At 43.4% G+C, this 12,582-nt stretch overlaps 1 protein-coding gene across 1 annotated transcript; it reads right to left on the reverse strand.

The window, feature by feature from the left end:
- Positions 1-1,257: 1,257 nt before the first annotated feature.
- On the reverse strand, positions 1,258-11,973 carry LOC114646218 (aggrecan core protein-like). The gene is made up of 10 exons (XM_028794297.2): positions 11,814-11,973; positions 11,486-11,624; positions 5,392-5,531; positions 5,058-5,208; positions 4,832-4,968; positions 3,462-3,597; positions 2,962-3,077; positions 2,466-2,498; positions 2,265-2,343; positions 1,258-2,165 (listed from the first exon to the last, which is right to left on the reverse strand). The coding sequence occupies exons 1-10, from the start codon at positions 11,881-11,883 to the stop codon at positions 1,817-1,819; spliced, it is 1,350 nt and encodes a 449-aa protein (XP_028650130.1). The 5' UTR covers positions 11,884-11,973; the 3' UTR covers positions 1,258-1,816.
- Between the last annotated feature and the right edge of the window lie 609 nt (positions 11,974-12,582).

Below are 12,582 nucleotides of genomic sequence, written 5' to 3' on the forward strand. Positions count from 1 at the left end.
GTCATTTGGGTATAAGCTGGTGAGCCATCCAGAGTAAGGTAAGCTTCGATTGACACTATTATGTAAATTGATTTGCTTATAAAAGAGATCTACACCCTGAATACTTTGACCATTCTGACCACGCTGTAACAGACTGCTTGTGAGGAATGCTCCCTCTTCATGAAGTCGTATTAAAGATGCTTTCTGCTCCTGCCTGGTCTCTAATAGTAAGAGGTTCTAATTTGATTTCTTCTTTTAATATATCTCCAAAATTAAGTTCTTCCACACATCCCCATTATTGTTTAGAACTTAAGGCTCATATGCCAACCTAAGGCACTTTACAGTTAGAGACGGAGAGACCAGTTGATTTTATTTATTTATTTATTTTCTTCAGATGGAGCACAGGCAGGTTTAGTGACAAGCTCAGCGTCACACACTACTTTGGAGACGTGGACTGAACCAGCAACTCCTGTGAATTACAATTCAGATTTGCATCTGTAATAAGTATATAAGTTTAATATGTCAATGTGCTCTGTGCAAATATATTTTATAAATCTGCCATTTTCTACTCACATGCACAGTTGACACACAATTAGATTTAACACAGGGGTTCACCATATAGAACTGCTAGGCAAGTAGCATAAGACAAGATAGATGGACACAACTTGGAAACGGGCAGTCAAACTGATAACCATTGTATACTATTCCTGTGTGTCAAACTCAGCATGAAACTGTATCCTCTTTTTGCCTTGTTTGGAATGGCATGATTTACCTAAGTGGGGGCCTACACATGAAGAAAGAGTATAAAGCCTTGGAACATTGCCCGGCACACATTTGAAGCCCACGGACAGATGGGAGATTACGTCATACAAACCTGAAAATCCTACCACTGCAACGGCGAAAATGGCAGACTCTACACATCTCTCCCCCACTCCCAAACTGGGTTCTTGCCATTTGCTTCCTTCGTCTGTTATGCAGCGTAAATCGTCATTAAAGAAAGCTAAGTTATATCTCCTATGCGATTTCTTACTGCCGTATCACTAAGGGAGGGGTATCGCCTTTTAATTTCATATCTATATAGACTCGGGTTATGTAACACACTGCAATTACATAAGAGCTCATTTCTAGGGAGCTAGCGCCCCCTGCTGGATACAGCATCTCCTACACCACAATGCCTGCCGCAAATTAGACCACAAATCTAAACTGCTTTTTAAGATCAGTAGGAAGCCAAGGTTGACATTTCACACTAATGTTGGCTAAAATACTGGAAGTATGAGATTTTTGTTTCCATATAAATTCTTTATTGGGTTTTAAAAAAGTATAACATTATAATAATACTTTAATGTCAATTATACAATGTGATCTTTATGTTTTAACCTTCATGACATTCACTTCCATTTTATTCTTGATTGCATAAGAAAGGTAGCCGCTGCAACATTTAAGAAGAAAGGTTGCAGTGACTTAAGCCAATAAAATAAATAAATAAATATCTTCACATAGATGGTGCCAAGCCTTTTGTGACAATATTTACATGACGTGTCATCTCACAAGAGAATTTCCACCAGGAATCTTCAATTTTCTGCAGAAATGACACAGGGCAGTGCATTTTGCTTCTGTGCCGGTGGAACATTTAACAATTGGGTATCATCTGATTAGCAACTGGCATGGTATTTGTCCCTTTTGACAAATAACCACAAATGACAGTCACGGCCAGTGCCTATTAGTGATTACAGGGGATGCCTACGTTTTCCCTGAGATGACAGCAAAGGCTGGCACCCCGAGCCTCTTCAATGGCTCCTCGACTCATAAACAAGTCTTCCGCACGTTCTGCTTGTGTTTAAGAGTCCACGTCCAGGGCTAGGTTGTCATACTGATGTTGCGATTCAGCCACGTATGTTTTAGGCCCGTGCGTACGGTTCACATCCACAAAGGTGTTGAGTGGCAGACCCACTTCCACCTGGCTTCTAGGTGGCTTACTGAAAAAGTGAGTGTGATAGTCGAGCATAGATGGCTTTATGAATGGTGACTGTAGCGGCCTCTCGTAGATAGCCTCCTCTTGGGGTCTATAAGCTCCTGTATTCCAGTTAGGGAGGTACATTCCTGGGACAGAGGCAAAGCCTTCATTCCTTTGCAGGGCTGAGTCTTTTGTTAGAGTCTTGTGATTCTGGCAGCAAATGCACTGATTCCTGGAAAAAGGAAAGAGAAGGATGAAAATTAGATCCATCTTGCTAATGGACACCAGAAGCAGGAGTACTGCTGCTGCTTTCATGGTGCGTTTTTCTTACCCTCTCATGAAGATGGCTGTCAGCAGCAGAGTAAGGAAGATAGTGGTAAGAATGCAACCCATTGTGATCTTGAGCCACACTGGAATAGGAGATAGAAAATCAAATCAGCCGAGGCAGATGAGCTGGAAATCCACTCACTGGGAAACAACTTATTCAGTGAACACAAATGTGCCACTAAGGTATTTAAAAACAAATACTTACACTTGTTGTCAGGCACTTGGGTGAAATCAGGCACTGAAATGCAAAAGGGGAGCAGACATTAGTGATCTTCACTCCAATGAGTGCCTCACTTAGCTCCCTGGGTCTGTCACATCCCACACCTACTATACGTGGCATTACACCAGCGGCCACACCTGAGAGGGGCACGATGCTGTTGCCCATTTTTCCTCTCTGAATCACACTAAATATTTCAACACAGCAGTAAGTGTCACATTAAACAATTTCCATGGCATAAAGTTTAACATGTAAACTTTCCTCCTCCCACAGAGTGTGACGTTAAAGACACTCATCTCCGCCTTGTGGCACTATTCACATCTTTACTTCTCAGTCCAGTCAGTGTGACACGTCACATCCCAGCCCTTCCATTTCTCCACCAACCACACGTCACACTAACAACCTACAATACAGGTCTCTCCACATTCCCCTGTGCCACACACGTCACACCCTACTTCACTGTTGAATGTTCACTTCGGTGTACCTGTTTGGTTGTAGCAGTATGCCTCAGCGATGTCACTGCTTTCCCTAATGCACGGGGCCAGTCTCAAGCTTCCACCAGAAAATGACACAACAGTCTGGTTTTTGGTCCAGCCCGGGCTATGAGAAGGAAGATGTTAGAAGTTATTCAAAAAATGCTGTTTCTGGGGGTGTGTGCTGCTTCCGAGTTAGGTCAGGCAACTCTGGTGAGCCTCATGATTTATCTGAGGTCCCTTTGGACTGATAAACTGTACTTGGCTTTTTGCTGGAAGGGCCCGGCGCCACCATTGAGGCAAATTAGGCATTCACATAGGGCACCGATCATAAGGGGTGGGGGGACCCAGCTGCAGGAGTTCACTACCAAACAGTCAGTTGGCACACTAATAAGCTTGGCCTCGGGCACAAAATCACCTAGCACTGGCACTGGGGGTTAAGGGAGGGGTGTTTGCAAGACATTTCACAATACACCTCAGGGGCTGGGAAGAGGAGAACTGTATTAGTCACCTGATAACGGAGACGTTGAAGATTTGGACCTGCTCTTCTGTTGCTAGTTGATATCCATTTGAAGAACAAAGGAGCTGGGCACCAGTGTAGTTCAAGCTCTGATTGCTGGGAAACCATTGAAAGTTTGGACGAATCACTAAGTGGGTTTAAAAGAAAAGAAACAATCATTAAAGTGCTGGCATGGAACTGAAGAATGCAGCAATGAAACCATCAACACTGAGAAGTCAAGCAAAATGACTCCTTTTATTGGCTAACTAAAAAGATTACAATATGCAAGCTTTCGAGGCAACTCTGGCCCCTTCTTCAGGCAAGATGTAATCTGTTCAGTTAGCCAATAAAAGGTGTCATTCTGCTTGACTTCTTATTGCATCCATAATGGCTATCACGGCACAACACCCTGCTACTGCTATCGACACTGAAATGTTATTGCATTGCAGATTGGTACAGCCTGTTGAGATATCACTCAGAGTGCACGTCTACCAATGCATTGGAACAGAAGAAAGGTTTAAAGAGAACAGGCCCTTAAAATAGTTCTCCAAAGTCCACTCGCTTTACATTCTGCAAAATACTGCGTGGACTCAGATTGTTTTGTTCAACTGTCTACAATACTACACTACAAGATAACACTGAATGTCATCATGGTCCTCTGAGTAAAGAAATAATTTCCTCAGTTTGGTGTGAAGTTTACTTTTAACCAGCTACCATCTGTGCCTCTGGTGTTCTTGTCAAACAAACTACTTTAGAGTAACAGCAGGTATCCCACCCTGCTAAATCCCTTCATAATTTTAAACATTTCAGTCGTGTCACTTCTCAATCTCCTGAAAAGATCCAACTCCTTCAGTCTCTCCTCTTAAGTCATTTCCAGCAGTTCTATAATAAGTTAGTCGCCCCTCAGTGGATTTTTCCCATTTATTACAGAGACCAAAATCCATGCACGATACTCCAGAAGAAGCCTTACGAATATGTCGCAAAGCTGAAGGATAACTTCATGAGATTTTTACTGGCTCTGAGGCTAAGGATCTGCACTGGCAATCGGAAGGTTGCCGGTTCGAATCCCGTAAAATGCCAAAAGGGACTCTGCTCTGTTGGGCCCTTGAGCAAGGCCCTTAACCTGCAATTGCTAAGCACTTTGAGTAGTGAGAAAAGCGCTATATAAATGCAAAAAAATGAATTATTATTATAAAATTATTTTGTTCTCGTCATCACTTTGAGTCACTCTTTTACGCTCACTTGCATTTATATTTATTTTTATCCAAAGCAACTTAAAAAAAAAAAAAAAAAAAAAAAAAATCATTTAGTATTCTAGCTAATCAGTGGAAACCACGGCGCATTTCAGGGGAAAGACAGTCCTGTTCAGAGGTGCCACTTACATCCTTTTTGAAAGCAGAACACAGATGAGGTGGTATTGGATGCAGAGAGTTGTAGAAGTCCTATGTCTCCTTTTGCACAACTGAGTACACTGTGTATCCGGGGCATCACTATCTCGCTTTCATTTACCCATCCAGCTCTGAAAAACAGGCGTAAGCTAGGATAAAGCGGTGCTGCTTAGCAGTAGATGGCAGTAAGTTGGCACGGCTGCTGCTCCAGGATACTTACCTGCATGTCTCGTACCCATTCTGTAAGGCCGTCTTCAGCTGCTCCTTAGTTGCCATGGTTGTTCCCTGAAACTCACAGATGGACTTGGCATCTTTAAAAGTGAAACCCATCTTCAACTCAGGAGACAGAATCTGATACACCTCATGTAAAGCTGTGGGGAAAGCAGAGCACACTGACTATCTGTCGACAGCTTGTGTCCTAAATGAAGGTAAACACCTAATATGAGCAAAAGGAGAGATTAACCAATCGATTCCTCATTCATAGTGCTGGGACCTTCAAAGCTAACCTGTGATCGCTCTGCACTCTTCAGTTAATAACCGTTAGCCAAACTCACCGACAGGTCTGTAGCAATAGGCACTCATTGCTCTGGCGTAGCTGCAGGGTCGCTTGATGATGACACCAGTGTCATTTGCACATTTGTCTGACAAACTTGTACGCGAAATAACAACTTGCTGGTCAACCAGCCATCCCCACCTGTGGAAGAGAGCACAGAGCTGAAACGTTTTGATAAAAAGATGTTGGACAACCTAAAGCCAAAGGCAGGCAGGTTCTTTGCGCTGACCTTTAAGAGCATTAAAGAACAAATAAACAAATAGTTAACAGGACAGGGAGGTGGTCTGCTAGGAGCAGGTCAACCACTTCACACAGCATTACTTGTACTTCTTCGTCAAGCAGAAGGGTTTTAGAAATATGCAACTTAAGGCACTTCCAGTTACAAGGACAAAGTCTCAAAGATGGTCGTATTTTAGGAAACACCTAAAAAAAAAGCCTTTTCAGAAAAGTAAAAACCACAAAATCAACTCATTGAACTTTCTTTGGATCTGTTAGCTTTCTAAGTCACTTTGGGACACTCTGTGGCTTACAGATAATTTAGTCGTTTGTTGCAAACCGGGAAGTGTGACAGTGGTGAGGTCTGCAGTAGGAGTGACGGATGCATTCAACTTGAAGGTGGGATTACATCAGGGATCAACTCTGAGCTGAGCAGGTTGACAGACGAGATTAGACAGGAGTCCCCATGTACTATGATGTTCGCTGATGACATTGTGATCTGTAGCGACAAGGGGGCTTCGCCCCCTGCTCGCTTCGCTCGCCTACCCCCGGCATTTTGAATCCATGCCCGCTGGGCAGCCACGTGTCAGGATGACGCACGTTTAATACGGAGCGTTTGCCCATGTCACTCTGGGGTCCTCCAGGTGCATTGTGGACTACTGCGGACCCCGTAGTGTTTCCCGTTTCAGTTTGTTTCTTGGTCAGTTGAGCTCTTGTTTTTGAAGCTTTTGAATTCCGGTGTTCATTATCTGTAACCTGCTGTCCATGTGTGTGGCCCCCTCGTTCAACCTGTTTATGACGTTTTACTTTGCTTTCTACTCTGTCTTTAATTTCTGACCTCGCTTTATTCTGCTTTTGTTTCAATGACACCTGGTCCGTGGTGATTATATTTTCCCTTTTTCGAGTAATAATTTTCACTTGTTTGCGATACTGTGATGTTTATCGTACTGTTAATAATGCATCACTGTAATGTGATTTACCTATGCCGTATAGTCTGGACGTGTGAGGATGATGTATGTTTAATACGGAGCGTTCGCCCGTGTCACTCTGGGTCTCCCCACTGTTACTACGAAGCTCTTTCCGAACTATTATGCGGTGCATTGTGGAGCACTGCGGACTTTGTAGTGTTTCCCGTTTCACTTCGTATCTCGTTTAGTTGAGCTCTTTCTTTTTGGAGCAGTGCGTGCCTGGTCTGCGGCATTTCAGACGCACGTTGTAGGCGCCTGCGTTCATTAATTATATCCAGGCAGGCGTGTGTTTGTAGCTCGGTCACTCGAGCTGTGTCGTGTTGAACCTGTGCCTGCCTTGCCTACGCAGTTTGAGACGCGCGTTGTAGGCGTCCAAGTTCATTAGATCTGTCCACGCGGGCTCGGTGTCGAAGCTGTGTTAGTTGTTGAGCTGTTTGGTTTTGGAGCCGAGACAGTTTTGCTTCCGCGGTTTCAGACGCGTGTCCGTACCATCTCGGGTTTTATGTATGAACCTTTGTGGACTCCATAGTGTGTCCCGTTTCACTCTGGGGCAGTGCGTTGACTCCTCTTGTTTTACTATGTCTCCTCTTGCGCCTTCACCACGCATTAGTGCCACTCACAATACGGCGGCGACACCTGCGCCTTCCGTATTATGTCGGTTTTTACCATGCTGTGTAGGCGCCTTTGCCTTTTGTACTCTACCGCACCTTCCGACGCGCGATGTAGGCGCCCGCACCTTCCGGGTCCGCCTCCGCTATGTGGTGTGGACGTTTAACTGTCGTTGTTTCTGCCTTTATATTCTGCATCTCAGTGTGCATGTGTTTCGTGCCTAGGTTTTTTTTTTAAGCTGTTGCATTCCAGTTTTCATCATCTGTAACCCGCTCTGCATGTGTTCGTCCTCGTTGTTTAATCCCTTTATGAAGTTTTACTTTGTTTCCTACTCTGTGTTTTATTTCTGACCTCGCTTTATCCTGCTTGCGGCATTGGGGAGGGGGGCTTTGCTCTGTAACCTGCTCTCCATGTGTTTGTCCCTGTTCTTTAACCTCTTTATGATGTTTTACTTTGGTCTCTCGCGTTTTGCTCTGGTGGGGGGGGCTTTGCATCCACGGGCAGGTCCCTGCGTCCATATCCGGTTTACCATCCTCGTTTAGTAATATGGATAGTAGGGAGCAGGTTGAGAAGACCCTGGCGAGGTGGAGATATGCTCTGGAGAGGAGAGGAATGAAGGTCAGTAGGATCAAGACAGAATACATGTGTGTAAATGAGAGGGAGGTCAGTGGAATTGTGAGGATGCAGGGAGTAGAGTTGGCGAAGATGAATGAGTTTAAATACTTGGGATCAACAGTACAGAGTAATGGGGATTGTGGAAGAGAGGTGAAAAAGAGAGTACAGGCAGGGTGGAATGGGTGGAGAAGAGTGTCAGGAGTAATTTGTGACAGATGGGTATCAGCAAGAGTGAAAGGGAAGGTCTACAGGACAGTAGTGAGGCCAGCTATGTTATATGGGTTGGAGACGGTGGTACTGACCAGAAAGCAGGAGACAGAGCTGGAGGTAGCAGAGTTAAAGATGCTAAGATTTGCACTGGGTGTGACGAGGATGGATAGGATTAGAAATGAGTACATCAGAGGGTCAGCTCAAGTTGGACGGTTGGGAGACAAAGTCAGAGAGGCAAGATTGCATTGGTTTGGACATGTGCAGAGGAGAGATGCTGGGTATATTGGGAGAAGGATGCTAAGGATAGAGCTGCCAGGGAAGAGGAAAAGAGGAAGGCCTAAGCAAAGGTTTATGGATGTGGTGAGAGAGAACATGCAGGTGATGGGTGTAACAGAACAGAATGCAGAGGACAGAAAGATATGGAAGAAGATGATCCGCTGTGGCAACCCCTAACAGGAGCATCCAAAAGAAGAAGAAGAAGTTTCAAACCGGGAGTGTGGCTCTAGTTAATCAGTGGAAACCACCATGTACTCCTAAGGAAGGACAGTCCTGTTTGGAGGTGGCCACTCCTGTTGTTCTAACTCTACTTATTTAAACCGTTTGTAGTAAAAAGTACATCAATAAAACAATTTTAACAGTAAATAGCACTAGAACTGGGGTTCTAACTTGTGTCAAATGCTGCCAGCCCTTCTGCAATCATAAAATGGATTAAGTGAGTTACTGTATGTTATGTTAACATTAAACCTTAAGTGACACGTCATCCAGTTTTGGCTGCCAGAATGTGGCCCAACTCCCACCGATGCGGAACTGGATAAGTGGGTTACAGAATGGATAGGTGAATGGGGATATATATATTGATTGATATGTGTTTATTCATTAAATAATCTCTCGATTATAAAAAAAAAAATCTTGTGACAAGACGCAATTTAGAGGAGAGACAGAGAGACACTTTCACGTCCCGCGAGACGGACAATTCACGTCATATTTACAACCTTTAGAAGCAAGTCCCGTGATACACATGCAGAGCAGGTTAGAGATAGTGGAAGTAGGAAAATTCAAAAGTCTCAAAAAAAATGACAGTAAAGATCGCATTAGTGCAAAAAAATGGAAAATATTACTCGTCTACATAATGGAACAGCAAAAAGAGATTGCGGGCGGCACGGTGGCGCAGTGGTAGTGCTGCTGCCTCGCAGTTAGGAGACCCGGGTTCGCTTCCTGGGTCCTCCCTGCGTGGAGTTTGCATGTTCTCCCCGTGTCTGCGTGGGTTTCCTCCGGGCGCTCCAGTTTCCTCCCACAGTCCAAAGACATGCAGGTTAGGTGGATTGGCGATTCTAAATTGGCCCTAGTGTGTGCTTGGTGTGTGGGTGTGTTTGTGTGTGTCCTGCGGTGGGTTGGCACCCTGCCCAGGATTGGTTTCTGCTTTGTGCCCTGTGTTGGCTGGGATTGGCTCCAGCAGACCCCCGTGACCCTGTGTTCGGATTCAGCAGGTTGGAAAATGGATGGATGGATGGAAAAAGAGATTGCATAGTGTTTGAGGATGTCTGGGGGACAAACAGACTTTTAAACGATTGTAGCGCCGCACAAAATTCAGATCATGTGGCATGGCAGGAGCAGCAGCAAGCCAGCAGCTGATCGAGCAAAGAGGAGGTTAAAAAACACCTGTTACTTGTTTCCCATTTGTATCTCCATTTGAGAGGGGTTTCGGATGAGCGGCCGCGTCTCCTTGGGGTGCATTCAGCTACCCTCTTCACAATAGGGCGTAGCGCTGGGGTGTTGGGGGGAAGGCAAGTGAAGCAAGCAGGGGGTGAAGCCCTGTAGTATTAGTAATAATTGTTATTAATTGGTATTAATTATTACCTAATAACTATCACTGAAGTGCTGAAAAAATAGTTCTAACAAGAATAATGAAAATTAACAATAGTATTTTTATAATAATTCTACCATAACATACTATCTGCTACGCAATGTACTAATAATACTAATGCTATACATCCATTCATCGTCAAAACCAGTGTTTCCCAAACTCGGTCCTGGGGAGCCCCTGTAGCTGCAGTTTCTTGTTCTAACCAGCTTCTATTTTTAATTGGACTCCTGAACTAATTACGGTATGTGAACTGTTATATCCCAAGTTCTGTGTTTTGGGAACAATATAGAAATTAGAAAACTAAGTTTGGTAAATATATATATATATATATATATATATATATATATTAAAATGTACCAAACAGTTATATGAGAATAATATATTTTTTTTCTTTTTAACAATATTTTCATCTTGATTTTCATTCTACTTTTCCAGGTGTTCTAATTGTTTAATTATTCCATTATTTACTAATTTGTGGGTCTGACTCTAAAGTAGTTGCAGCCTTTGATTATTCAGTGTTGTTTGCCAGCGTGTCTGCTCTGCCGTTTTTAATTGTCATTAATAAGATACAATGAAGGGGAAAAACTGCACAGAGAAAGGGCAAAATATAATAAAATCAACAAAAGGGAGTTACGCATTTAAATCTTTAGCAGAAGCAGAAATATTTCTGAATGTCTTATAAATGTAAAAATCATGCTGCTGTACTTTCCTGAATGTAGAATAAAAGAAAAATAATCCCAGCTAATTAAATGAGCTCAGTGTTATCAGGTGTTGTCACTGATTAGCAATCTGGTTGGAAAAAAAACCTGCAGTCACAGGGGGCCCCACAGGACCGAGGCTGGGAAACACTGGACTAAAAACACTTAGAAAATTGAGACAGAGCCCATCCTTGCCCAATATCGGACCCCACCCTGGATAACGCGGCAGAGCGCACTTGTTTCTGTACATCTTTAGGATCGGTTTGAAGAGAGCGTGTCGACTCCACAGAGGAGTGACCAGGCCGGGGTTCAAACTCAAGTCCCCAGGCATAAGCAGAGCTGACCAATTCCCAACTCTGCCGCCCACAATAAGTACACGTATAAGGGGAGTGACGTCTTTGTTACGGCATAGCAACATCATTAATTAATGATCATTAATTAAAATTACCCAAACTTTAAATATAAATGTGACCCACAAATATATCTGCTAAACTTTTCTTTTGCTCATTTGACTCCCCCTAGGCTTTCATTTGTTGAACGACTTTGTCACACAGAAAAAGAAGATACCAACACATGACAATTAATTCACATAAAAAGGGTCTCGGGTAGCTTTTCCCATTTTTTAGAAAGTAGACCAGTTTTTACAAAGGCAGGCACAGCACCACCTTATTGTCACCATTTTTCTTCATTCAATAGTCAGCGTTATGTCTGTCAAATTTTTTATTACAAAATCCATAAATAAGTGTACACCCTAATTCATCTGTGACCCCCACCATGATCTTTTAGCGTCACCAGGTGACTTTTTCATTTACACACATAACGGTACATCATTTCAGAGTCATGATGTTCTCAGCAAAGCACATGAGCTGTCCTTAACCATTCAGAAAGTGGTAGTGTGCGCAGTGGTGGTCTTACCTGCATGTCTGAAAGCCACCTTTATTGGCAGTGGTTACGTTTTCCAGCGTTGCCATTTCTGCATTCTGGGAACGGCAGTACTCTTGCGCTTGAGTGTAGTTCAGCTTTAAGCCGCTAGACTGAAAGACTCCTGACACAACTACAACAGAAGGACGAGGCAGTGAGTAGAAAGACACCTTAATCAATGGGAATGACAGCAGCTAATTTAACAGCAAGCTGCACGCACACACACATACACTAGAAAACAGACAGGCAGCCTGGTAGTGACAAACAATGAAGTACATGTTTATAGTGCAAAATAACACACTCAAGCACAAAGAAGCCTCACCTAAGTCATAAGCTGTCACTGCGCTGACCATTAGGGCCACACACACCAGTGCTGCGGTCACAGGACTCATGGCTCTGCAATGCTGTCCCACTTGCTTGTTCTTCAACTGCTTTGCAGCTTTGCAGGCTTGAAGCTTTTATGTGGTTGTGTTAGTTGGCCTGAGGGCACCAGGAGGTTCCCTTACGTCAAAAGGCGTCACTTTTGTCCTGCATCCTGCATACCTGAACAGCAGTGACAGTAGTAATGAAACATTAATCACAACCAGTAGGTGAAGGTAAAGAAGCAAAAAAAAAAAAATACATATATATATATATATATATATATATATGGAAGAGAAGGTCTGTGATACGGTTTGCATATTTGCAGTTGGAGATCCACGAAGGGAGAAAAAACGAATCACGTATCATAAAATAGTTTTTTATTCCTGAGCTTTCAACCCCTATCAGGGGTCTTCATCAGAGGATAATGTTTAGACTTACAAGAATCAAAGGCAATATATAGCAACACATTCAGTGGGGGGTGGGTGGAGGTGACTAAGTCAGTATGATCAAGGGGGGGGGGGGGTTGTATAGTTTAATTATTGTGTACATGTCCTTCTTAAGTTGGCATATGCTGGATTTATGTCCAAGTGTCTGTTGATGGCGTTTTCATCTGATAGCCAAGACTCGGCCAACTCTCTGGCACTTAATGAAAACGCCATCAACAGACACTTGGACATAAATCCAGCATATGCCAACTTAAGAAGGACATGTACACAATAATTAAACTA

Source organism: Erpetoichthys calabaricus, chromosome 2 (assembly GCF_900747795.2).
Source record: "Erpetoichthys calabaricus chromosome 2, fErpCal1.3, whole genome shotgun sequence".
NCBI classification, from domain to species: domain Eukaryota; kingdom Metazoa; phylum Chordata; class Cladistia; order Polypteriformes; family Polypteridae; genus Erpetoichthys; species Erpetoichthys calabaricus.

What these genes read in the sequence shown, in the direction of transcription:
- LOC114646218 (XM_028794297.2), bottom strand. Translation starts at nt 11,883, where the DNA reads ATGAGTCCTGTGACCGCAGCACTGGTGTGTGTGGCCCTAATGGTCAGC. An exon ending in AGTGACAGCTTATGACTTAG is followed by an intron (nt 11,625 to 11,813) that starts GTGAGGCTTCTT and finishes CTTCTGTTGTAG; the next exon opens with TTGTGTCAGGAGTCTTTCAG. An exon ending in TTCAACGTCTCCGTTATCAG is followed by an intron (nt 3,078 to 3,461) that starts GTGACTAATACA and finishes TCCTTCTCATAG; the next exon opens with CCCGGGCTGGACCAAAAACC.